The sequence below is a fragment of the Somniosus microcephalus genome, chromosome 5, assembly GCF_052327205.1.
Source record: "Somniosus microcephalus isolate GS21.2 chromosome 5, FLI_Smic_1.0, whole genome shotgun sequence".
Lineage (NCBI taxonomy): Eukaryota > Metazoa > Chordata > Chondrichthyes > Squaliformes > Somniosidae > Somniosus > Somniosus microcephalus.
In genome coordinates, this window is record NC_140991.1 from 94196517 (window position 1) to 94223337 (window position 26821).

A 26821-nucleotide genomic window follows, 5' to 3' on the forward strand; every position below is an offset into this window, starting at 1 on the left:
CAGCGAACGCAGGCAACGGCAGCGCTGCCCAAGATGGCGGCCACCGCAGGACCCGCCAGAAGCGGGCGGAAGCGATGTGGCTGCCATTTTTTCTTCCAAACTGGCCAAATGGGTCCAATTTCCCGGCCTAGGGTTTCCACCCAGGCCCTCTGAATGGGTCTCCAATGTGCTGCTGAGAAAGCTACTGGGGTGTTGTTAGTTATTGAATATTTAAAAACAAATCCCCATTGGAATCGCAATCCATACATATAAACCATCTGTGCCACACCTCATGCAAAGTTATCAAGTTCTTTTTATTAAATGGTAAGAATCTAAAAGAACATGAAATACTTTTAAAGTTAGTGAGCTTTTCTATATTATTGTACCTATTTCTGGGATTACATCATTTTTTGACATTCCCCACAATGTTTTATTGAAATATAAGCATTAAATGTCATTCTCTATTAGTTTTAGTTATTATATTTTGATCACTGCAGGTACATTCATAGTAGGTAGCATGCAATCCATTCTAAATAATCTAATCCTTTACATATCTTTTTAACTACAGTGCCTTAAATAATTTTTTTCCCAATTATTTCTGAGCTAACATCATAAATAGGATTTTCGTAATGCATTCGAGTTTTGCTTCAAGCTTTGCCACAAAAAGTTTTTTTTATTATAAACATGTGACTTAAGTTTCCATACCAAATGTATAAAAATAGTCATTTTTTGATAAATAATTGAACAAATTGATTTACATGATACAATGTGCAGCGACTAACCTTCTGCTACCAGCTGTAGTTGACTGATTGTCTAGGAGACAGCATGCAGCGATAATTGTCCCTGTGCCTTGGCAGCACAGACAAATGAACCAGCAGGACACCCGACCACCCAGAGCAAACTGTCCAATTCATATCCATCTGGGATATTTCAGCAGAGACTTGAAAAAAAAACCTTTGCTTTAGGGAAGAATTACCTCTGCCACAAAAGCCATTTTTATTCCTTTGCCCTTGATTTCCAGCTGTCCTGAGGCTGCAAGGGTCTTGGATCGCCCTAGGAGTTTGCAGGCCAGACAAGCAAACTAGTTTTGTGCTCAAATAGTTATAGATTCATAAGCATGCTCCTGAAAACCATTTTCTCACTTTTTCTCCACTGGAGATTAATCTGTTATATTTTTATCACTTTATTTCAAATAAAGTTCGATTTCCAGCATTCCCCTGAAGTTATTTTCTGTGACTGTTACCTCTGCAATATCAGTGGAATGCAGAAGAATAAAGCACTGATGCAATAATATATATTTATAACTGACAGCTGCAGGCCATGCTTTTCAGTACTTGCTTATCAATTCATCGCTATCATTACACGTTAATGGCACTGTCATCCTTAAATTTGTGTGTACCTGCCACAACTTCTACAGGTGAAGCTGCCATATTTGATAAAGAGATACCTGCCATCCCCTCAAGTTCCCAGGAATCTGGTGAATTTCCAAGGTCTGATGAACTGACTGGACCCAGGTTGACGCTGCTATTCTCAGATTTGCAGGGGACCAGTGGGATTGATCTCTCAGGCGATGAACTTGCCGAAGATGAAAGGGTTACTGAAATGGACTGAAGAGGGGTTAACATGCTGTCAGAATGTGGAGACACACATTTTGCAAGTGGCAAGTGATCACCGTGGGGCGACTGGCAATGCTGAGAATGGACTGGTGTGGACAAGTTGTGGTAATGATCACTTTCCATCGGTCTCTGTGAAATCATTCCCAATCCTTGAGAGTTACCGTATTGAACACCTGGATCCAAAGACCACATGCCTGGCGCTGTTGTGCTTTGCGATGGGTTTGCTGTAGTGCAAGAGGCTGCCCCTCCCTGCATATGAAAACAAGGCTGATGCGATGTCCAAGCCATTCTTGGTTTCAAGTTGTTCACTGAAGGGGCCATGTGAGCACCATGAACAGGCCAGAAAGGTGTGTTTTTCTGTGCTGCCAAAAGGCCTTCCAAAAGATGCATTACATTGTGTAGGTCTTTGCCTAATTGAGACACTTCTTGCGTTAGGTTACTCATCTGTAAAATAAAATAAAGTACCATGTCACTACTTTTGTTTACAGGCAATAATTTACTGCACATGAGCACTGACAATATATTTTTCTTGTTGGAACATGCAACTGCAACTCTAGTCTGTGCTCTTTTTGATAAATTTGACCAAGTTTTCTGTACATAAATGCACTCTGGACATGCTGAGAGTACAGATGGCCTTGGAGTTAATTAGAAACAAGGGGCTGGATTTTGCCAATAGGGAGCTTTTGGAGGCGGGACTCCCACTTGTCAGGTTTCAGACCCGCCTCCATCAACTTCTGGCCAACCCACGTTATTTTCCCTTGATTGACCTTGTTAAACCCGCCCAGCGGGTTTAGCAGGCCAATTAAGGGAAAGCCAGTTACAGAGAACGTCAACGTATGATGTTTCATCTGTCAAAAATTTGACAAATCAATTCGTCAAACCTCTTTTTTTGGCAGAAATTAGATGGTTGTTGCATTGGAGAATGCAACGGCCATCTGTCATCTCTGCTGCGGAGGTGCGAGACTCTCCGCCTACCCAACTCTTGAAGCCTGCAGGAAGAAACAAAGATAAGTAAACTTTTACTAACACTTTCCACTTACCTCACATACTCACCTCTCCACAGCGCACTTTTGCACCCCTCGGGCCCCCGCAGACTCAGTACTCGCCTCGGTGACCCTGGCAGGTTTCGGAGCCTTCGGGAAGCCCGCACTTGAGTGGGCAAAAAAGGGATAATCCTCTTATCTGCCTGTTAACTACCTGTTAACAGGCAGTTAAGTGGCTGTAATCCCTTCCTGCCTCCAAGAAGACGGGACCCGGTGCGGGACAGTTACCCACCACCTGGCAAGATGGCACGGAGGCGGGTTGGGGTGGGTTTGGTACCCCCAAACTCACGGCTGTGTCCCGCCTCCAAACCCGCCTCCCCAGGGCTGGCAAAATCCAGCCCATAGAAACATAGAAAAATAGGAGCAGGAGTAGGCTATTCGGCCCTTCGAGCCTGATCCGCCATTCAATACGATCATGGCTGATCCTCTATCTCAATACCATATTCCCGCTCTCTCCCTATACCCCTTGATGCCTTTTGTGTCTAGAAATCTATCTATCTCCTTCTTAAATATATTCAGTGACTTGGGGGGAAAATTCGGTTGCTTTGCACCTCCCGTTTGCGCCCTAAGAGGGCGCTAATGGGACGCAAAACAATTAGCGCCCAGGCGCGCAATATTTGCGCTGCTCACGAAATTGACCAGACATTTTGCGGTGGCGCTTAACACTACCGCCATGATCTCCTGCACCCGCAGATTGTGACGTCAGTCGAGCGTGCAACACCCCGGTAGCGCCCCGTACCGGATATTGAGTGACACCCCCTGCCTTACCGCCTGCTGCTAGCAACGACTGGTTGAGGGGAACGTTTTGCTGTAGGGAACGGACTGGGGGAGCGCCATTTAAAGGTGACTGCTTCCTGCCTTTTTTTGTCGGCGACATTTTTGCACCACGCATTCTGAGAGAGAGAGAGAGACTTCTGGAGAGATCCAATGCTGTGTGAAGGAGTTTTGGGTACTGAGCAGCACTTTGCAGGTTCATTTTGGTTTGACCTTCCTTGCATCAATTTAGAAGAGACTTTGGGGGCTGAACTCTGAGCTCTTTCCTTGGGCCTCTCCATTGTTCTTTCCAACAGATTTGATGTACAGGTCTCTCCAGGCCGAGATTCAAGGCTGCAATGAGCAGGGTGTGGATGGAGAGCAAGATTGACAGTTCCCTTTAAGAACTGGCCATCGCCAGTGTGTCTGTGTTCCATTGCTGAGCTTCGCCAGCGCTCTGAGGTAGCGCTTCGCTCCTCGGTGTTAGTGCCTTAAGAGAGGTGTGTAGCACCTGATTTAGTGCTCGAATCACCTCCAGGGGTGATAGAAGCCAAGTTTTCAGTCGGAGGCGATAATTAGCACCAGGCGCTAAACTTTGCGCCCGGCCGATAATTGCGCCCCAAACAGGGCGATACTGAATTTCTCCCCCTTGGCCTCCACAGCCTTCTGTGGTAGAGAATTCCACAGATTCACCACCCTCTGAATCTGTGGAATTCTCTACCCATTAGAGTTATGTACATAGAGTGCTGCAGGTGCGTACTAGTCTGCAGTCTATCTGTGTTAGTTATGCTATGTGGCATCATCACTGGCACTGGAACAAAGTACTGTTTTGATAAGTGGTGCACTAACTTTGCTCCATGCACTGTCATAGGTTAATGACTGGAAAATACCACATAAATCCAGATAATTTTCGCGGGCTTTTTTTCACAGGCCATTGTCGGGAGCGGTGAGAGCGGAGGTTCAGTGAGTATTTAAACTCACTTTTGCAGGCTTTTTTCACAGGCCATTGTCGAGAGCAGTGAGAGCGGAGACTCAGTGAGTATTTAAACTCACTTTCGCAGGCTTTTTTCCACAGGCTTACCAATCTCACAGATGTTCCAGAGCCATGTCACGATTCAAAATGTGATACGGGCAGGAGGAAGCAGCTGATTGGGTGAGTATTTATACTACACTATAGTTTGACAGTTAAGGTTCGTAGTTTATAAAGTTTAGAAGGTTTAATTTTGTGGTTATAGTTTCTAAGTTCTCTGCTGTGTAGCGGGGAGTGCTAGGAAACAAGGGCCCTTGAGTATATAATTTAATTGTAGTATAATTGGTGGTATTGATTTAATTTAAATGAATTAAAGGGTAAGTCAAAGCAGCAAAACTCAGCCCCGTGGCATACTCCTCCTGCACTATGTGGGAAATCAGGGACACTTCCTGTGCCCCTGATGACCATGTGTGCGGGAAGTGTATCCAGCTGTAGCTACTGGCAGACCGCTGGAGCTGCAAATGGATACATAATGGAGCATTCGCAATGCTGAGGACGTCGTGGATATCACGTTTAATCAGTTGGTCACACCACAGGTAAAGGCTGCACAGGCAGGAAGGGAATGGGTGACCGCCAGGCAAAGTAGTAGGCACAGGCAGATAGTGCAGGGGTCCCCTGTGGCCATCCCCCTCTCAAACAGATATACCGCTTTGGATATTGTTGGGGAGGATGGCTTATCGGGGGAAGGCAGCAGCAACCAACTTCCTGCCACCATGGGTGGTTCTGCTGCACGGGACTGGAGGAAAAAGAGCGAGAGAGCTATAGTGATAGGGGATTCTATTGTAAGGGGAATAGATAGGCATTTCTCCGGCTGCAAACGAGACTCCAGGATGGTATGTTGCCTCCCTGGTGCAAGGGTCAAGGATGTCTCGGAGCGGCTACAGGGCATTCTGGAGGGGGAGGGTGAACAGCCAGTTGTCATGGTGCATATAGGTACCAACAATATAGGTAAAAAATGGGATGAGGTCCTAAAAGCTGAATATAGGGAGTTAGGAGGTAAATTTAAAAATAGGACCTCAAAGGTAGTAATCTCAGGATTGCTACCAGTGCCACGTGCTAGTCAGAGTAGAAATAGAAGGATATTTCAGCTGAATATGTGGCTAGAAGAATGGTGCAAGGGGGAGGGATTCAAATTCCTGTGACATTGGAACCGGTTCTGGGGGAGGTGGGACCAGTACAAACTGGACTGTTTGCACTTGGGCAGGACCAGGACTGATGTGCTAGGGGGAGTGTTTGCTAGTGCTGTTGGGGAGGGTTTAAACTAAAATGGCAGGGGGTTGGGAACCTGTGCAGGGAGACAGAGGAAAGGGAAGCAAGGATAGAAGCAAAAGACAGGAAGGAGAAAAGCAAAAGTGGAAGTCAGAGAAATCAAGGGTGTAAATCAAACATGGCTGCAATAAACAATAATTCTAAAAAGTCTAAGAGTGTTAAAAAAACAAGCCTGAAGGCTTTGTGTCTTAATGCGAGGAGCATTCGTAATAAGGTAGATGAATTAGCTGCGCAAATAGAAGTAAACGGATATGATATAATTGGGATTATGGAGACATGGCTCCAGGGTGACCAAGGCTGGGAATTCAACATCCAGGGGTATTCAATATTCAGGAAGGACAGGCAAAAATGAAAAGGTGGTGGGGTAGCATTGCTGGTTAAAGAGGAGATTAACACAATAGTAAGGAAGGATATTAGCTCTGATGATGTGGAATCTGTATGGGTAGAGCTGAGAAATACCAAGGGGCAGAAAACATTAGTGGGAGTTGTATACAGACCCTCAAACAGTAATGCTGAGGTTGGGGATGGCATTAAACAGGAAATTAGAGATGCGTGCAATAAGGGCACAGCAGTTATCAAGGGTGACTTTAATCTACATATAGATTGGTCTAACCAAATTAGTAACAATACTGTGGAAGAGGAATTCCTAGAGTGTATACGGGATGGTTTCCTGGACCAATATGCCGAGGAACCAACTAGAGATCAGGCCATCTTAGACTGGGTATGTAATGAGAAAGGATTAATTAGCAATCTTGTTGGTGAATAGGCAATGGCAAACATTTAAAGATCGCATTGATGAACTACAGAATTTGTTCATCCCTGTTTGGCATAAAAATAAAACAAAAAAGGTGACTCTACATTCGCTAACAAGGGAAATTAGGGATAGCATAAGATCCAAGGAGAGGACATATCAATTGGCTAGAAAAAGCAGCAAACCTGAGGATTGGGAGCAGTTTAGGATTCAGCAAAGGAGGACAAAGGGATGAATTAAGAGGGGGAAAATAGAGTATGAGAGTAAGCTTTCAGGGAACATAAAAACTGACTGTAAAAGCTTCTATAGATATGTGAAGAGAAAAAGATTGGTAAAGTCAAGCATAGGTCCCTTGCAGTCAAATTAGGGGAATTTATAATGGGGAACAAAACATGGCAGACCAATTAAATACATACTTTGGTTCTGTCTTCACAAAGGAGGACACAAATAAACTCCCAGAGATGTCGGGGATCATAAGGTCTAATGAGAGGGAGGAACTGAATGAAATCAGTATTTCTGGGGAAATGGTGTTAGGGAAATTGATGGGATTGAAGGCCGATAAATCCCCAAGGCCTAATAATCTACATCCTAAGATACTTAAGGAAGTGGCCCTAGAAATAGTAGATGCATTGCTGGTCATATTCCAAAATTCTACAGACTTTGGAACAGTTCCCATGGATTGGAGGGTAGCTAATGTAACCCCACTATTTAAAAAAGGTGGTTGTGAGAAAAAGCGGAGAATTACAGACCGGTAAGCCTGACATCGGTAGTGGGGAGAATGCTAGAGTCCATTATAAAAGATGTAATAGCAGAGCACTTGGAAAACAGTGACAGGATTGGACAAAGTCAACATGGATTTACAAAAGGTAAATCATGCTTGACTAATCTACTGGAATTTTTTGAGGATGTAACTGGTAGAATAGATAACAAAGAACCAGTGGATGTGGTGTATTTGGATTTTCAGAAGGCTTTCTGTTGTGTATGTACCTTTAAGAGAATAACTGGTTTCAGACTGCAGTACCGGCAGTGACCACCCCTGTATAAAAGGCGCTAGTAAGCCTCTGTAGTTTCAGTTTCCCGATTGACTCCTTTCAGTAAAGACTTGTTTTGTTCAACTCCTGCTGTCCGTGTCTCAATCATACACGGACATAATACTGGCGACGAGCAGATACGAACTTACCTACAGTCTGCACCACCTCCTGGGATCCATTCCTGCAGCGAAGTGAGCAGAGGTCGAGGCCAGAAGGAAGAAAGAAGCAGTAGAAACGGGCGTCGACCGTGGGCTTCCGCCCCTGTGCTGGCGGAGTTGAAGATTGCTGGAGAAGCTGTCGAAAGCGGGGTCTGGTTCCTGTCGACGGTGCTTCAGCTAATCGGGCTGGTGGCAGGTAGTACACTGATCCTTCCTGGGCTGCGGCGGTCACGAACTCGAGCGGGTGGCTTGCAACGGGGCCGAGCAGCGTTGTCGGGAAGAGGAGAGAGAGAGGGTGGAGCACACAGGGCGCGGACGGTGCTACGAAGCCGGGCTGCATATAGACCCGAGAAGAGGGAGGCAAGCGTCCCACAGGGTTGTTCCACGATGGGAATTTAATTTTTAAAAGAAATATTAAACGCGCAGGAAACTGCGAGGAGCTGCAGGTTGCAACGGAAACCGCGGAAAGCAGCGCTAGCAACAGCGGGGAAGAAGGCAAAAGCGCGGGAGGCGCCATCTTAATCAGCGGGGGAAGAAGGCAAAGCGCGGGAGGCGCCATTTTGTTAAATCGGGGAAGAAGGCAAAGCGCGGGAGGCGCCATTTTAGATTTTCAAGATGACGAAGGCTGGCTGTATCACTGCCTTTGATAATACAATAGAGGACTGGACCACGTATGTGGAAAGAGTCGAGGTATATTGCGAGGCAAACGAAATAGCCGATGAGAAAAAGGCATCGGTATTGCTAAACTTAATGGGCGCTAGAATGTACAGCCTATTGCGGGACCTGATTACTCCAGCCAAACCGAAGGCGAAGAATTTTAACAAAATTGTTGCTGTCCTACAGGAACACCTAAACCCTGCACCGCTGTTGATAGCCGAAAGATTTAAATTCCACAGGAGAACTCAGCATAAAGATGAGAGCAATGCTGAGTACCTTACGGAACTACGCAAGCTATCAAAGCACTGCCAGTTCGGAACAGGACTGGCAGATACACTACGGGACAAATTTGTCTGTGGACTCCTGAGTGAAGGAACACAGAAGAAGGTACTCTCAGAGAAAGAGCTGACGCTAGATAAGGCTTTCAGCGTGGCAGTATCATATGAAGCAGCAGCCAGGGGAGCTGCGGAAATTCAACAAAAGCCACAGGAATACGGCACCCACGAAATGACACGGGGATTTGCAAAATGTTATCGCTGCGGCAGAACTAACCATGACCAGAAGGACTGCTGGTCCAAGGACAAAATATGCAGGCAATGCGGAAAGATGGGACACATTGCACGAGTTTGCAGGTCTGGGGAGAAGACCAGCGACAACAAAAAGACTTCTAAGGAACCGTACAAGAAAGTACAAAAGATGACGGACAGTAGTTCCGAAGACCAGATGAGCGATAGTGAATCTGGGAACAGGAGACTAAGCTGTCTCAAACTTCACAATGTAATCGCAAAAGGGGATCACCGAACCATTTGGGTCACCCTCACAATAGCAGGGTCCCAAGTTAAAATGGAATTGGATACAGGATCAGCGCTAACCGTCATGAATCGACAAGACTACGAGCAGCTATTCTCACACATACCCTTGAGAGAGACATCCATCGTCTTGACGACATATACGGCGCAAAAAGTATACCCCAGAGGAAAAATAAGGGTGCCTGTCGAATACAATGGCACGAAAATACGGAAATTGTATCTCTACATACTGCAAAATGGTGGACCACTGTTACTGGGACGTGAATGGATCAGGAAGATAAGCTTAGATTGGCACTCCATTCATGCAATGACGGTGGACGGTAAAAAAGATGAAGACGTCACTCCTGGACGATTGTCAACAATCTTAGCTAACGCCAAAGAGGTATTTCAACAAGAACTGGGCACTCTTAAAGGCGTAACCGCCTCGATAAAAATAGAAGAGAATGCAATTCCCAAGTTTTTCAAAGCAAGACCGGTACCATATGCAATTCGCCCAGCCGTCGAGGCAGAGCTGGAGAATCTGGAGAAGGCAGGCGTGTTGTCTAAGGTCGACTGGAGCGAGTGGGCGACACCCATCATTCCTGTCATGAAGAAAACGTTAAGCAATAAGCCTGAGGAGCCAAGGAAGGTTCGCATCCGTGGGGATTTCAAGGTGACGGTGAACCCAGTCCTTCACACAGTACAATATCCTCTTCCAAGGATAGAAGACATCTTCGCCTCACTGTCTGGAGGGAAGCGTTTTACAAAAATTGACCTAGCACAAGCATATTTGCAGATGGAGGTTGAAGAATCCTCTAGGAAGTATCTCACGATAAACACTCACAAAGGTCTTTACCAGTATCATCGATTGGTATTCGGAGTAGCATCGGCTCCGGCGATATGGCAAAGAGTGATGGAACAAGTCCTGCAAGGGATTCCGAGGACTCAGTGTTACTTGGACGACATCCTTGTGACAGGTGAACTTGACCGTGAACACCTTATCAACCTAGAACAGGTGCTCACTAGACTACGGGAACATGGGCTACGAGCCAACCGCCCCAAGTGCGAGTTTTTTAAGAAACAGATATCGTATTGTGGCCACGTGATTGATGAAGAGGGGTTACATAAGTCCCCTGACAAAATTGAAGCGGTTGTTAAGGCCCCAGCGCCTGAAAATGTGTCGCAACTGAGGTCATTCCTCGGATTGGTGAATTACTACCGTAAGTTTTTGCCGAATTTGTCGACAATCCTGCACCTACTGAACGCCCTGCTACGAACGGGAGTAGCATGGAAATGGAGCAATGACTGTAAGCGGGCCTTTCAGAAGAGTAAGGACTTAATCACTTCAAGAGAAGTATTGGCTCACTACAACCCAGCACTGCCGATCAGACTGGCGTGTGATGCGTCTCCCTACGGCATTGGGGCGGTACTGTCACATAAATTCCTTGATGGCTTAGAGAGGCCGATAGCTTTTGCGTCACGCTCGTTAACTTCTGCCGAGCGTAACTACGCCCAGATTGACAGAGAGGCCCTCAGCTTAGTGTGGGGGGTGAAGAAGTTCAATCACTACCTGCACGGTCAAAAATTTACTCTACTAACCGATCATCAACCTCTTGTCTCCATTTTCAACCCTCAGAAGGGCGTACCGATAATGACAGCACAACGGCTGCAGAGGTGGTCCCTTTTCCTAGGGGCACACCAATATGACATCGAGTACAAAGGAACTAAACAGCATGGGAATGCTGATGGATTGTCACGCCTACCATTGCCGACGGTGGAAGAAGAAGACCTTGCAGTGGATCCAATGGAGTTATTCCACTCGACCATAGTCGAATGTCTCCCTGTGACGAATGCAAACATAGAAAAGGAAACACGGAATGACCCGACACTATCACGAGTCTATGATTTAACGGTGAAGGGATGGCCAGCACATGGCGAACCACTGCTGCCAGCATTCTCGCCGAGAAGAGAACAGCTGTCAGTGTGCAGAGGAACCTTCATGTGTGGATCCAGAGTAGTAATTCCACCTAAGTTGACGGATAGAGTGCTCAATGAGCTTCATGAGGGTCAGCTGGGTGGGGTAAAAATGAAGAACTTAGCCAGAGCGTTTGTGTGGTGGCCGGGAATCGATAGAGAAATCGAAGAGATGACCAAGAGCTGTGCAGGATGCCAGAAGGTCCAAAACGCCCCACCACAAGCTCCTCTGCATCCATGGGAGTGGCCCTCATCTCCATGGCAAAGGGTGCACATTGATTTTGCTGGTCCCTTCATGGACTCGATGTTTTTAATTGCGGTGGATGCACATTCAAAGTGGCCAGAGGTAATAAAAATGTCCTCAACCACCACGGAAAAAACTATCACAGTCTTACGAACCATATTCACCAGGAATGGGCTGCCTGAACAGATTTGCTCTGACAATGGACCACAGTTTGTATCTGAAGAGTTCCGGAGGTTCTTAAAGAACAATGGTGTTAAGCATTGCACATCTGCCCCATATCATCCAGCCACTAATGGATTGGCCGAGAGGTTTGTTCAAACATTCAAGAAGGCTATCAAGGCAATGTGTAATGAAGATATACCCCTACAACACAAGGTGGACAACTTCTTGTTTGCCTACCGGAATGCGACACATGCGGTTACCAACCAAACTCCAGCCATGATGTTCTTCAATCGAAGACTACGATGCCACTTGGATTTGGTTAAGCCAAACGTCCGAAGAGATGTGGAGAACAGGCAGTTTCAGAATATGAATGAAAGGCCGACCAGGAGTTTTAAGATAGGTCAACCAGTTTTGGCCCGGGACTACCGCACTGAGAAATGGCAGCCAGGAACGATTTGTACACGGCAAGGACCTCTCATGTATACCGTGGACATTGGAGAGAGCATTGTAAGATGCCATGCTGACCAGATTCTAGAGTCACTGGAAAATGTCAACTCCACACCACGATCTGACACACCTGGTAATGAAATCGACGTACCAATTGCAGCTACCGCAGAATCGGTGATATTGGAAGCAGATGAACCAAACAACGACATTGATCCCGACTCAACCTTGCCAGAGGAACCTGATACCCCAAAGAGGCGTTATCCAGACAGAATCAGGAAGCCTCCTCAAAGACTGAAATTATAATTGCTTTAACTTAACCAATGTATCTAGCAACCGTAATTGTGATTGTAATTAGTTATCATTTAGTTGTTAAATGAATGTTATGTACTGTTTATCTAAAAGGGGAGGAATTGTTGTGTATGTACCTTTAAGAGAATAACTGGTCTCAGACTGCAGTACCGGCAGTGACCACCCCTGTATAAAAGGCACTAGTAAGCCTCTGTAGTTTCAGTTTCCCGATTGACTCCTTTCAGTAAAGACTTGTTTTGTTCAACTCCTGCTGTCCGTGTCTCAATCGTACACGGACATAATACTTTCGATAAGGTCCCGCATAAGAGACTAGTGTGCAAAGTTAAATTACTTGGGATTGGGGGTAAGGTACTGACTTGGATAGAAAACTGGTTGGCAGACAGGAAGCAAAGAGTTGGAATAAACGGGTCTTTTTCCGAGTGGCAGGCAGTGACTAGTGGGGCACCGCAGGGATCGGTGCAAGGACAGTTTGCAGATGAAGCAAAGCTGGGTGGGCTTGTGTGCTGTCAGGAGAATGCAGAGAAACTCCAGTATGATTTGGACAGGTTGGGCGATTGGGCAGATGCATGTCAGATGCAGTATAATGTGGATAAATGCGAGGTTATCCACTTTGGTGGCAAAAACAGGAAGGCAGATTATTATCTGAATAGCAATAGTTTGGGAAAAGGGGAAATACAATGAGACCTGGGTGTCCTTGTGCACCAGTCGCTGAAGGTAAGTATGCAGGTGCAGCAGGCGGTTAAGAAGGCAAATGGTATGTTGGCCTTCGTAGCGAGAGGGTTTGAGTACAGGAACAACGATGTCTTGCTGCAGTTGTACAGGGCCTTGGTCAGAGCACACCTTGAGTATTGTGTGCAGCCATGATTGCATTGGATGGCGGAGCAGGCTCGAGGGGCTGAATGGCCTACTCCTGCTCCTATCTTCTATGTTTCTATGTTTCTATTCCAGTAAGGGTAGCTGTAAGGCGAGATCTGGTTCTAATAGTGTTAGTGTAATGGTCTTGTATATATTATTTTGACAGATTTTTATTAGGTAAGGATATCAAGTGATATGGATCAAAGGCAGGTAAAAGGAGTTGAGGTACAGATTACCCATGATCTAATTGGGGGAAAAAAGAAAAACTTCTATTTATACAGCGCCTTTCAAGACCTCAGGACATCCCAAAGCGCCTTACAGCCAATGAAGTATAGTCACTGTTGTAATGTACGAAATGCGGCAGCTAATTTGCACACAGCAAGCTCCCACAAACAGCAATGTGACAATAACCAGATAATCTGTTTTGGTATGTTAGTTGGAATAAATGTTAGTTGTAGGATAAATATTGGCCAGGACACCGGGGAGAACTCCTCTGCTTTTCTTCGAAATAGTGGCATAGGATCTTTTACGTCCGCCTGAGAGGGCAGACAGAGCCTCAGTTTAACGTCCATCTGAAAGTACTGGCATCTTATTTTGAGCTCAAGTGTCTGGAGTGGGACTTGAACAGGTTCGAGGGGCTGAATGGTCTACTCTTGTTTCTATGTTCCTATTAACAAAGTGAACACAGAAAAATATACATCCTTTGCATGTTCATTCTCAGAAATTAACAGTTCCCAATCTATCTGTATGAGCAGTATCTAACATGGATTAGAGAATATTTACCATATGGTTTTATCAGCAATGTGAATTCAACTCTTTGAATTATAGCTTATGATGCATTTTGATTTTGAAAGTATTCATTAACAATGTATCACCTCACACAGAACAGATTTTCAGTCTGCAAACCAATCTCACCATATTTTAGCATGATATTTTTCTTCCTTTCTTTGACGTCATGCATCTTTTTAAGATGAGCAAGTATTTTGAGGGACATCCTGATTTTAAGCAGCTTATTGCAAATTATACTTATTGCAAGTTGACTCAGTCCACAACTTGGAAACTTCCCATCTGGGAGACTCTATGCAGCCTATCATAGAATCATAGAAGTAGGCCTTTCGGCCCATCGTGTCTGTGCCGGCTCTTTGAAAGAGCTATCCAATTAGTCCCACTCCCCTACTTTTTCCCCATAGCCCTGCAAATTTCTCCTTTTCGAGGAAATGCCCAATTCCCTTTTGAAAGTTACTACTGAATCTGCTTCCACCACTCTTTCAGGTAGTGCATTCCAGACCATAACAATTCGCTGCTTAAATAAATTCCTTCTCATTGCCCCCTTGGAACTTTTGCCAATTATTACTTAGAATGACATAGGGGTTAACTTATACCCCCCAGAAATGTTTGGATTTGTTTCTGGTGGGAAATTAAAATATTAAAAATCTGAAACAGGAACCCGACCCACCTCAAACCCGCCCAATTCTGGTTTTAACAGACTAGCCTATCCAAACCCATCACTGACCCCCACGATTTCTCCTAACACACTGCCATCACCGACCTCCGCGCGATCACTGACCCCCCCCATCATGATCACCGACCTCCCCATCCCCGAACCCCCGGTCTTCAAGTCACTCCCCGACCTCCCATCTCCTCCCCTGATCACCGACCTCTCCTCCGATCTGTCCCCAACACCCCTCAATCTTCGCCCTCCCCCCGATCACTCTCGACTCTCCCAAACATGCTGTACTCATGCCCCCCCTTCGCGATCTCTACCCCCAACAACCACTGAACCCAGCTGCTCCTGTGCTGCAGTCTTTTATGGAGCGCTCCCCACTCGACAGGCAGCCAAGCCTGTCAATCAGGTTGGCTTCCGGGCGCGGAATTTGTTTTTACAAGAACATGCAAGCCATGGAGTAAAAAATTCCATGGCGTTCAGGGAAACAGTCACACACCATCTTGACTTGGACATATATTGCTGTTATTTCATTATTGCTGGGTCAAAATGCTGGAATTCTCTACCTAACAGCACCTTCACCACACAGACTGTAGCAGTTCAAGAAGGTCCACCACCACCTTATCAAGCGCAACCCTGGGAAGGGCAATAAATGCTGGCCTTGCCAGAGCCAACATCATCCTGATAATAAATAAATAATCACAAAATGATGTGAATGTTCTAAGTGTACGCTAATCTTTGCATAGCCTAATTTCAAGGCCAAAGGGATTTAATCACAAATTATGTTGATAAGGAGTAAGTGCAACATTTCAGAACATACACTCAGGGTATTAAATAAAAAGATAAATTAATTTTGTAGAAAGAATCAAAAAGGAAGCAGAATTACATTCAGTGCAAAGGTAAACTGAGGATTGCAAGCCAAATATTAGAGAAGATTTTTTTTAATTAATTGATAGGGAGAATATTTAGGGGATAACAATTATAATTTTAATATTCTGTTTAATATTTTTAAATTTAGTTTATATTTTTCTTTCTGTAAGCAATGTCACAGGAGATCAACTGGTGTACGTGATAAATGATAGTTTAACTAATCGACCAAGTGACACATCGCAGACTAGAAACTGCATGGCTCAGATACACACAGATAAGCCTAAAGAGTAGTAACATTCGTAGGCTCACATACACTGGGATCGATTTTCATTTGTGGCGCAGATCAAGTGGGTCATGTGGATGCGTGCATTCCACCTGATGATCAGGCCTCCTTTGAATACAGGAGGCGAGCTGCTGGTGCTAATTGCCCCTCTTATAGTCAATTCACCATTTAGGAGGGCAGGAAATCCGGCAGGCCTGCTGCTTGTTAAAGCCAGCCTGCACCTCATCAAGGGGAGAGGGAGTTTTCAGTGCTGGTGACTGGACAGCACGTTACTAAGGCAGCAGGCTGAATGACAATGCCCAGGTCACCCCATGTTTCAGATACTGCCATGGAGGTCCTCGTGGAGCAAGTGAGGACCAAGAACAAGGTCTTCTTTCCTTCAAATGGGTGACAGGTGCACTGACTGGTTAGCCAGCAGCAGTGAAGAGAGATGGCTGGGCAGACCAATTCCAGAAGCATAGTTCCCAGTGCAGTGCAGGAAGAAAATTAATGATCTTACATTGATTGCTAAGGTAAGATTCTCTTCCTTTCTCTTATTCTCTACACAGCACCAGCCTTTAGCCCCAGCACTAGCAATCTTTTCTTCACCATTTTTCAAGCCTCTTCTCCAATCACACTTCACTACACTTCCTTCTGTTTGCACTCACACACTCAACACCTGCTACTGCCCTTACAACTTCCTCCTTCCTGCCCATACTATGCTAAGCTGCCTCACCTATCTTCACAACCCTTCATCAGGGCACACACTAACCCTCTCCCACTCTTCTTGCAGAAGAAGCTGACACATAGTTGGAGGGAGAGCTCATGAACAGGAGGAGGTCCCGTCACATTGCAAACTTTGACTCCAATGGAGGACGCCACCATCGATATCATTGGCAGAGGAAGGACATGCAGCAATGAAGATAGGATGATTCACACAGCACAAGTGAGCCAGAGCAGGTGCAAGTAGAAAGGGTAGCCCAGGAAGCAACTCACCAGAGTGCAAGTTTGGGTCCTAATTTTGCTGAAGAAGACAGATATGCAGACTTTAGAGGCTCAGCCTTTAAAAGAAAAATGCTTTCTGTGCACCAGCAATTGCTGAATGTACAGGGGGCTACTGCAACATGTCTGAGATGATGGACAAGTTTACTAGTAACTCGTGTGCAGTTCTGGCGCATGGCATCGACACTCTGGTCACCTCACTGGACGCTGCAGCTGGGCCCTCCTTGCAGGAGTCTGTTACTCCTGTTGTACACAGTAGTCTGTAGTAGACAGTAATCTGTAGTATACAGTAGTCTGTAGTATTTCTCAGGGATGCTCATACTGGGGCCACACAGGCTATGGGTTCCACCACTTCCTCTGCCTTTGACAGGCTGGGAGACTGCATGGACAGGGGCCTCATTTGCATTAAAGATCTCCTATCTTCTGCTCTCTCATAGATCAGGGGGACTGCGGAGCTGCAGCCCAATAGCAGGAGAACTTCTGCATTGGGGTGGTTATCTCAGGATTACTTCCTCAGCCATGTGCTAGAATAGGGAAGGACAAGAAGATTAGGGAAATCAATGCATGACTAAAGGTGGTGTGTCAGGAAGAGGGATTCCACTTTGTTGAGCAGCTGAGCTCTCTCAGGCCTGAGTTCCTAGAGGTTGCCAACTGTGAGCAGCTCAATCACAGCAGCCTTCCACTTCCAATGCTGAAGTCACTGAGGAAGCACCGCATAGAAGCTCTAGAGCAGATAAGACAGCACTTACACTAATGGCTCATACTTGGGTGATAATTAGTGTGTAGGCATTTCTGTAAGCCTGTGAAATAATACACCTTTTTGAAATCTTTGCATCAGTATTCCTGTCATAGCTGGTGATCTTGCAATGTCAGCTGACACGCATATCAATGTTGGGCAGATGCAGTTTATCAGAGGGTGGAAGAACTGGGACAGGTTATATGACTGTTCATGTAGGGGGCACAGAGATGGTTCAGCTGAAATGCTCTTTAATGAGCTGCTGCCAAAGGACTCTGGCTTCCTCGCCACCCTTTATTTCATCAGTATCATCTGCCTCATCATGCTGATGGGCCTTTCCAATGGTGGCTCCGTATGTTGTTCTCACTGGAGAGCAAAGTTATGTAGCATACAGCCACCCAGTATCACAAACACTCTTTGTGGGCAGTATTGGAGGAAGCCACCTGACTACGAAGGGGTGAATTTCCTTGGAGATTCTCCCACTCACCTCCTGACTCCCCAAAGCCTTTCTACCATCAAAAGTAAGGAGTGTGATGGAATACTCTCCACTTGCCTGGATGAGTGCAGCTCCAACAACACTCAAGAAGCTCGACACCATCCAGGTCAAAGCAGCCCACTTGATTGGCACCCCATCCACCACCTTAAACATTCACTCCCTCCACCACTGGTGCACCATAGCTGCAGTGTGTACCATCTACAAGTTTCACTGCAGCAACTCGCCAAGGCTTCTTCGACAGCACCTCCCAAACCCGCGACCTCTTCCACCTAGAAGGACAAGGGCAGCAGGCACATGGGAACACCACCACCTCCAAGTTCCCCTCCAAGTCACACACCATCCTGACTTGGAAATATATCGCCGTTCCTTCATCGTTGCTGGGTCAAAATCCTGGAACTCCCTACTGTAGGAGTACCTTCACCACACGGACTGCAGCGGTTCAAGAAGATGGCTCACCACTACCTTCTCAAGGGCAATTAGGGATGGGCAATAAATGCTGGCCTTGCCAGCAACGCCCACAAATTAAAAAAAACTCTGTTGCCATAACTGCATCAGAAGTTTGGCCGAAACTGTTTATGCCTGAAAACGGGGTTTCCACAGAACTTTCCTTGAAATGGTTGTGGAGCAGGTGATGCACCGAAGAAATTCACCTCCCCCAAAGACTTAACCAATGAGGAGGAAGAAAATTGGATCAATGGTCACAACATAGATGACAGACACACGAAACCTTCCTATAAAGATGTAGGCGATGTAGGCCCTGAATTCTCACTTGAGCTCTGCTTAAGTTACGATGGGAGATTGAGAGAACCCCCGTGGAATATCCAGGTCATAATATTGTAAAGCAGATGATAATGATGCACATCACAGTAAGATGGCACTTGCATCAATACCGGTTTCCTCACAGGTCTCAATTTTTTTGTCTCAGACCAGCAGAAGTCGTAATTTGCTGACCTCATACACTTCAAACAATTTGAAACATCTGTGTAAGCAAAAGCAGAGTCAAGTTCTGAAGTGATTCTCATGATGAAAATCTAAGTAGCTTGACATTTTGTACTTTTGCGTTTGATCCCAGTAATGTACTGAACCGTTCCAAACACAAGAACCCATTTCCACCACCTTCTACATAAATATTTTCAATCTTTCATGAGTTCACAGAAAAGCAAGTACAAAATAATGGCAGATGAAAAATTATTAAAAGACACGCAAAAGACACCAACTTGCAATTGGTCATGCAGCTTTGCAAATGCTTTGGAAATGTGCCCTTTGGTTTCCATCTGTTAACTGTACAGCTGCAGCAAGGAGCCCTGTGGAGCAACTTCTGCTTCAGATAATGTATTAAATTTATATAACAATCCAAACTACACAGCCCTCATCTTTCACATTTTTGTTTTTCTGTTAGCACGTGAGACAGAATTCAGCATACGAAATACTGATCTTTTGAGTACAGTACACAGGCAGCACACAGAAAGCCAAAAAGGCAACGTTTATTAGCTCAGAATATCCAGGTGCAAATTCCAGCCAAATTGAAAAGGATGTAGGCTAACACATTGGCCCAGTAATTCCGTTCCAAACGCGTGAGTACGGTTGGGGTACTCACGCGTCTGGCCGGAGGAAATGCCGGTTTTCAGCATGCACAGCGCATGCGGGGAAAACCGGCATTTCCTGTCCTCTGAACGAAGGGGTTCAGAGGCACAGCGCGTGTGACTGCACAGGCAGCGCGTGCGCAGTGAACTTTGTCGATTTCATTCATGGATTCAGTGAGGTTAAGTCCTTACAACTTACACATGAAAAAAGCATGTGTAAAGTTGCTCCAGAGGCTGCAGAGGAAGATATATTTTATCGTGGAGCTTCTGAAAGGCAATATTTTTGTTTGGGAAAGGGAGGAAAGTTATTTTAAGAAATGCTGAGGTAAGTTTTAAAGTTTAATTTTTTTTTTAAACGGGTTTTCAGTACTGTAGGTAAAAGGAGCAATTGTGGCTGTGTGAATTGAATTTGCTGTGTTTATTAAATGTGAAAATGACTGTTCTAAAATGAATAATGTAACATTTCCAACATTTTTAAGAAAGAAACTTTTCATCAGTAATATATTCTTTTAAGTAATTATGTATGTATGTCCGTATATATTCCTTTACTTATGTGCATGAATGTATGTATTTAATTATGATTTTCCAATAAGTTACTTTCTCTGAAAGTCATAATTAAATACATACATTCATACACATAAGTAAAAGAATATATACATACATACAGATACGCAAAGGAATATATACAGACATACATACATAATTACTTAAAAGAATATATTACTGATGAAAAGTTTCTTTCTTAAAAGTGTTGGAGTCATTTTCACATTTAATAAACACAGCAAATTCAATTCACATAGCCACAATTGCTCCTTCTACCTACAGTACTGAAACCCCGTTTTAAAAAACAAAAGTAAACTTTAAAACTTACCTCAGCATTTCTTAAAATAACTTTCCTCCCTTTCCCAAACAAAAATATTGCCTTTCAGAAGCTCCACGATAAAATATATCTTCCTCCGCAGCCTCTGGAGCAACTGTACTCATGCTTTTTTCATGTGTAAGTTGTAAGGACTTAACCTCACTGAAAGCATGAATGAAACCGGCGAATTTTACTGCGCACGCGCTGCCTGTGCAGTCGCACGCGTTCTGCCTCTGAACCCCTTCGTTCAGAGGACAGGAAATGCCGGTTTTCCCCACATGCGCTGTGCATGCTGAAAACCGGCATTTCCTCCGGCCAGACGTGTGAGTACCCCGACCGTACTCATGCGTTTGGAACGGAATTACTGGGCCAACATTTTACATGTCAATAAAATGAAAAATTTAACAATTGCACGATTTTCCCCCTCGCATCTGCGACTGAGGGTCCAAGGAGGTGCATTGCGCAAGAGGTCATCGTCGTACGTATCCTCACACTGTTCCCTTTCAGGAACTGTATGAAGTGGTGGAAGGATTTCTGGCCACGTTAACGCTCCTTCCGTGACCATAACCATCTTCATACCAGCCATTAGGGTGGTTAGTCCTGTGGCGTGAGGGTTTTACGGGCTCCCACAACCCATCTGAGGGGGGGGGCCACCCACACCCGTGGACGCAAGTATCCCGCTGGATGTCCACCCAGAATTTATAGTTGGAGCTCCGACTCCACTTGCCGGGACTGTCTGGAGCGGGGTTCGAAACCCTACTCCTTCTGGCCCAGCGGCGGGGATGCTCACCACTACGCAAAAGGCCCACTCCGCGCAAAAGGTGACACCCATACGTTTCCTGCGCCTTTTCCCTCCCCGTGACTGGAGCCCTATGCTGCCACTTGAAAGACCAAGCTATCATCTGTCCTTTTTGCGGCGCCTTGGACTTCTCATTACCAATGATGAGCAGGCGCTGCGCCTCCACCTCGTTAAGGATATTGCTGAGGTCATCATCAGTTCAATTGTGAGTTCTTTTAATGCCGTGAATTGTGCTCATTCCAGCCATTTCACGTTGCTAATCAGAGTGGGCCTTTGGCGTAGCGGTAGGATCCCCGCCGCTGGGCCAGACGGGGTAGGGTTTCGAACCCCGCTCCAGACAGTCCCGGCAAGTGGAGTCGGAGCTCTGGCTCTAAATTCTGGGTTGACATCCAGTGGGATATTTGCGTCCGTGGGTGTGGGTGGCCCCCCCTCCTCGTATAGCTTGTGGGAGCCCGTAAAACCCTCCCGCCATAGGACTAACCACCCTAATGGCTGGTACAAAGGACTAACCACCCTAATGGCTGGTACAAAGATGGTTACGGTCACGGAAGGAGCGTTAATCACGGCCATAAATCCTTCCACCACTTCATACAGTTCCCCAAAGGGAACAGTGTGAAGACACGTATGACGACGACGTTGCTAAATAAATAAATGGAATGAAAAAAATTCTTTCAGGGCTTTTAAAAGTCTTTAAATTGCTTTAATTCTGTTTAAAACTACTTCAAATTCTTCAAAATAATGTAAACGTTTTTAAAAGTTTATAAAAGTTACCAAAAGCTTCATAAATATACCAAAAACCTATTTAAAATGCTGCTCTGCATGTAAAAATGCTTAGCAGCTTGTGAGAAACATTGGGGGCGTGTCCTATTAAACTGAGACCTCAAGGGGCGTGTCTCAGTTGCACAGCGCACTCCAGGCTTCGCACTGGCTGCACTCCTGGGCGGCGTGACGTCAGACGCTGCCCGGGATTCTTCTCTTTCAAAAAGGAATTCCAGGCGTCCCTGGAGGTGAACGGCAGGCGCGTCGGGTAAGTGCAGATCGGGGGCTTGCACGCGCGGCAAGCCCCCGATCCGAATTTCTGCCCCATTCACTTCCAACAATATAATCCTGGGGTCTCAGTGGTGTAGTGACTTAGCTCCTTTTCCTTTCACACCTGAGGTCTTGGTTATTGGATGAATCCCAGACTAATGGGTACATCTCCTCTCTCTGCTGCTTGTAAAGGTCTCGCTCTGCCGTACTTCTGTTGGTGAAGAATGGACCCTGAAATTTCAGGCTTTATGACTATCAGATAAACTGAGCCACTAACTTTCAGGGCCTAATTCAGTTCACCATAATCCTTTTCCAAAATTTAAGAGATTTTCATTTCTCTAACCAATTCTTCTTTGAAGAATTTGTATATAACTACACCGTGCAGACTCAAAAATCAAAATACCAAAGGCACCAGAAAGCCCTCGTATTCAAAAGATCAAGAGGGAATGCAACTATTTACCGTTGTTATATTTAATCTAAAAGCAAAGTAACAGCGCTCACCAGAATTGCCACATCAATCTCAAAATGTATTGCTTTATCCGTGTCTATTTATTAAATGATTAATGCCATACTATATTTATATTGCCAGTTGTACAATGTCAGATATTGACAGTTTAGCCCTGTGAGAAATTTCTCCAGCTGTGATATTTAAAAATAGGACCAAGTGAACCAGAAAGCTACCCCGCCAATACATTTAAGGTCTCTAACCCTCTTAGCAACTTCAAGTACAAAGAGGTGAACTGAGCTCACAGACGGTTGAATACATCACGCTGTTGTCACAGAGATTCTTTATCAAGGCTGTTATTATGCTGGACCATTATGGGGTGATCTCAGTATAGCGTATGAATTTTGAAACCCGCAGATTTCCATGTACAAAGCTGGATATGTGAACAGTGCACCCGAAATGTTGATTGCCCATGCAAAACATGGACAGTTAACGTCTATGTCATTGTGGCAATCAATGTCTTGTATAGATTCATCATCCCTTCCTTGCCTTTGTATTCAATACCTCTATATAAGAACATAAGAACATAAGAAATAGGAGCAGGAGTAGGCCAATCGGCCCCTCGAGCCTGCTCCGCCATTCAATAAGATCATGGCTGATCTGATCCTAACCGCCAATCTACTATCACTGAACCATCTCCCGAATCTAACAGAATTAGACACACAAAATAGGAGCAGGATCAGGCTACATGGCCCCTGGGCCCGCTCTGCTACCCACAGGGCCATGACCGATCCGAACCTAGACTCATGTCCAAATTCCTGCCCGTTCCCCATAACCCTTTATTCCCTTTACTTCTAGGAAACTGTCTATTTCTGTTTTAAATTTATGTAATGATGTAGTTTCTACAGCTTTTTGGGGCAGCATATTCCATGGACCTACCACCCTCTGAGTGAAGTAGTTCCTCCTCATCTCAGTTTTGAAAGAGCAGCCCCTTATTCTAAGACTATGCCCCCTAGTTCTAGTTTCACCCATCATCGGGAACATCTTCCCCGCATCCACCCGATCCAACCCCTTCACAATCTTATTTGTTTCAATAAGATCGCCTCTCATTCTTCTGAACTCCAATGAGTAGAGTCCCAATCTACTCAACCTCTCCTCATATGTCCATCCCCTCATCCCCGGGATTAACCGAGTGAACCTTCTTTGTACTGACTCGAGAGCAAGTATGTCTTTTCTTAAGTATGGACACCAAAACTGTATGCAGTATTCCAGGTGCGGTCTCACCAATACCTTGTACAACTGAAGCAATACCTCCCTATTTTTATATTCTATCCCCCTAGCAATGAAAGCCAACATTCCATTGGCCTTCTTAATCACTTGCTGCACCTGCATACTAACCTTTTGAGTTTCGTGCACCAGGACCCCCAGATCCCTTTGTACTTCAGTACTTTCAAGTTTCTTGCCATTAAGATAATAACTTGCTCGACAATTTTTCCTGCCAAAGTGCATAACCTCACACTTTCCAGTATTGTATTCCATCTGCCAAATCTCTGCCCACTTACTTAGCCTGTCTATGTCCCCTTGCAGGTTTTTTATGTCCTCCTCACTCACTACTTTCCCTCCCATCTTAGTATCATCTGCAAACTTTGATATGTTACACTCGGTCCCCTCCTCCAAATCGTTAATATAGATTGTAAAGAGTTGGGGACCCAGCACTGACCCCTGTGGAACACCACTAGTTACTGATTGCCAGTCCGAGAATGAACCATTTATCCCAACTCTCTGCTTTCTGTTAGATAGCCAATCCTCTATCCATGCCAGAATATTACCCCCAATCCCGTGATTTTTTATCTTAAGCAATAATCTTTTGTGTGGCACCTTGTCAAATGCCTTTTGGAAGTCACTACGTCCACTGGTTCCCCTTTATCCAAATGTTACTTCCTCAAAGAACTCCAGCAAATTTGTCAAACATGACTTCCCCTTCATAAAACCATGCTGACTTTGTCCTATTAAATTATGATTATCCAAATGTCCTGTTACTGTCTCCTTAATAATGGACTCCAATATTTTACCTACCACAGATGTTAGGCTAACCAGTCTATAGTTTCCAGCCTTCTGTCTACTGCCCTTTTTAAATAAGGGCATTACATTAGCAGTTTTCCAGTCTGCCGGGACCTTTGCTGATTCCAGGGAGTTTTGGAAAATTATTACCAATGCATCCACAATCCCTACCGCCACTTCCCTCAAGACCCTAGGATGTAAGCCATCAGGTCCAGGTGATTTATCTGCCTTGAGTCCCATTATTTTACCGAGTACCACTTCCTTAGTGATTTTGATCGTGTTTAGCTCCGCCCCCCCTATAGCCCCCTGTTTGTCCAGTGTTGGGATATTCTTAGTGTCTTCTACTGTAAAGACTGATACAAAATATTCATTCAGTGTTTTTGCCATCTCCATATTTCCCACCATTAATTTCCCGGTCTCATCCTCTAAGGGACCAACATTTACTTTAGCCACCCTTTTTCTTTTTATATAACTATAAAAACTCTTACTATCTGTTTTTATATTTTTTGCTAATTTACTTTCATAATCTATCTTCCCTTTCTTAATCAATCTTTTTGTTACTTTTTGCTGTCTTTTAAAGTTTTCCCAATCCTCTATCCTCCCACTAGATTTGGCTACCTTATATGCCCTTGTTTTTAGTCGAATACTATCCTTAATTTCTTTACTTAGCCACGGATGGCTGTCTTTTCTTTTACACCCTTTTCTTCTCAGTGGAATATATATTTTTTGGAAGTTGTAAAATAACTCCTTAAATGTACACCACTGATCATGTATCGTCTTACCCTTTAATCTATTTTCCCAGTCCACTCTACTCAATTCCGCTCTCATACCTTCATAATCTCCTTTAGTCAAGCTTAGCATGCTTGTTTGAGATCCAACCTTCTCACCCTCTAATTGAATATGGAATTCAACCATGTTATGGTCACTCATTCCAAGGGGATCCTTTACTAGGACATTTTTAATTAATCCTGTCTCGTTACACAGGACCAGATCTAAGGTTGCTTGCCCCCTGGTCGGTTCAGTTACATACTGCTCAAGAAACCCATCCCTAATACACTCAATGAACTCATCCTCAAGGCAGCCCTGCCCAATTTGATTTGTCCAATTAATATGATAGTTAAAATCCCCCATAATTATAGATGTTCCCTTATTACAAGCCTCAACTATTTCCTGATTGATACTCCATCCAACAGAGTTGCAACTGCTCGGAGGCCTATAGACTACGCCCACTAGTGTTTTTTTCCCCTTATTATTCCTTACCTCCACCCAAACTGTTTCATTATCCTGATCTTTTGACCCAATATCATTTCTCTGTATTACAGTGATTCCTTCCTTTATTAACATAGCCACCCCACCTCCCCTTCCTTCCTGCCTGTCCTTCCTGATCGTTAAATAACCTGGTATGTTTAATTCCCAGGCATTGTCACCCTGCAGCCATGTTTCTGTAATGGCCACAAGATCATATCCATATGTAGTTATTTGTGCCATTAACTCGTCTATTTTGTTACGAATGCTACGTGCATTCAGATAGAGAACTTTCAAATATGTTTTGTGACACTTAGTTCCTGCTTTTGCCCTTTTTATTACTTTACCTTCTACTCCATACCTTCTGCCCCTTCCTGACACACTCTGGTTTTTAATTTCCCCACTGCTACCTAAGTCTATGACCTTCTCTGTTGTCATTTTTATTATTTGCTCTCTAGGAACCTCCCCCCAACTAGTTAGTTTAAAGCCCTCTCTACAGCCCTAGTTATATGATCCGCCAGGACTCTAGTCCCAGCACTGGCCAAGTGAAGCCCATCCCAACGGAACAGCTCCCTCCTGCCCCAGTACTGGTGCCAGTGTCCCAGGAAGCAAAACCCATTTCTCCCACACCAGTCTTTGAGCCACGCATTTAACTCTCTAATTTTATTTGTCCTAGCCAAATTCGCTCGTGGCTCAGGTAATATATTACCCTTGAGGTTTTGTTTTTTAATTTGACCCCTAGCTGCTCATACTCCTTTAACAGAACCGGCTTCCTAGTCCCACCTACGTCGTTTGTACCAACATGGACCACGACAACTGGATCCACCCCCTCCCACTGCAAGTTTCTTTCCAGCCCAGAGGAGATGTCCTTAACCCTGGCACCGGGTAGGCAACACAGCCTTCGGGACTCTCGCTCTCGGCTGC

General features: G+C 45.0%; 1 protein-coding gene across 1 annotated transcript in view; it reads right to left on the reverse strand.

Annotated features, from left to right (window-relative positions):
- Window positions 1–224: 224 nt before the first annotated feature.
- The window catches only part of LOC147117214 (voltage-gated delayed rectifier potassium channel KCNH8-like), a 139392-nt gene continuing 112795 nt past the window's right edge, over window positions 225–26821 (reverse strand). Inside the window, exon 7 of the mRNA XM_085989349.1 lies at window positions 225–2039. Coding sequence (XP_085845475.1) covers window positions 1338–2039 — 702 coding nt within the window. The 3' untranslated portion in view covers window positions 225–1337. The remainder of the gene's footprint in view (window positions 2040–26821) is intronic.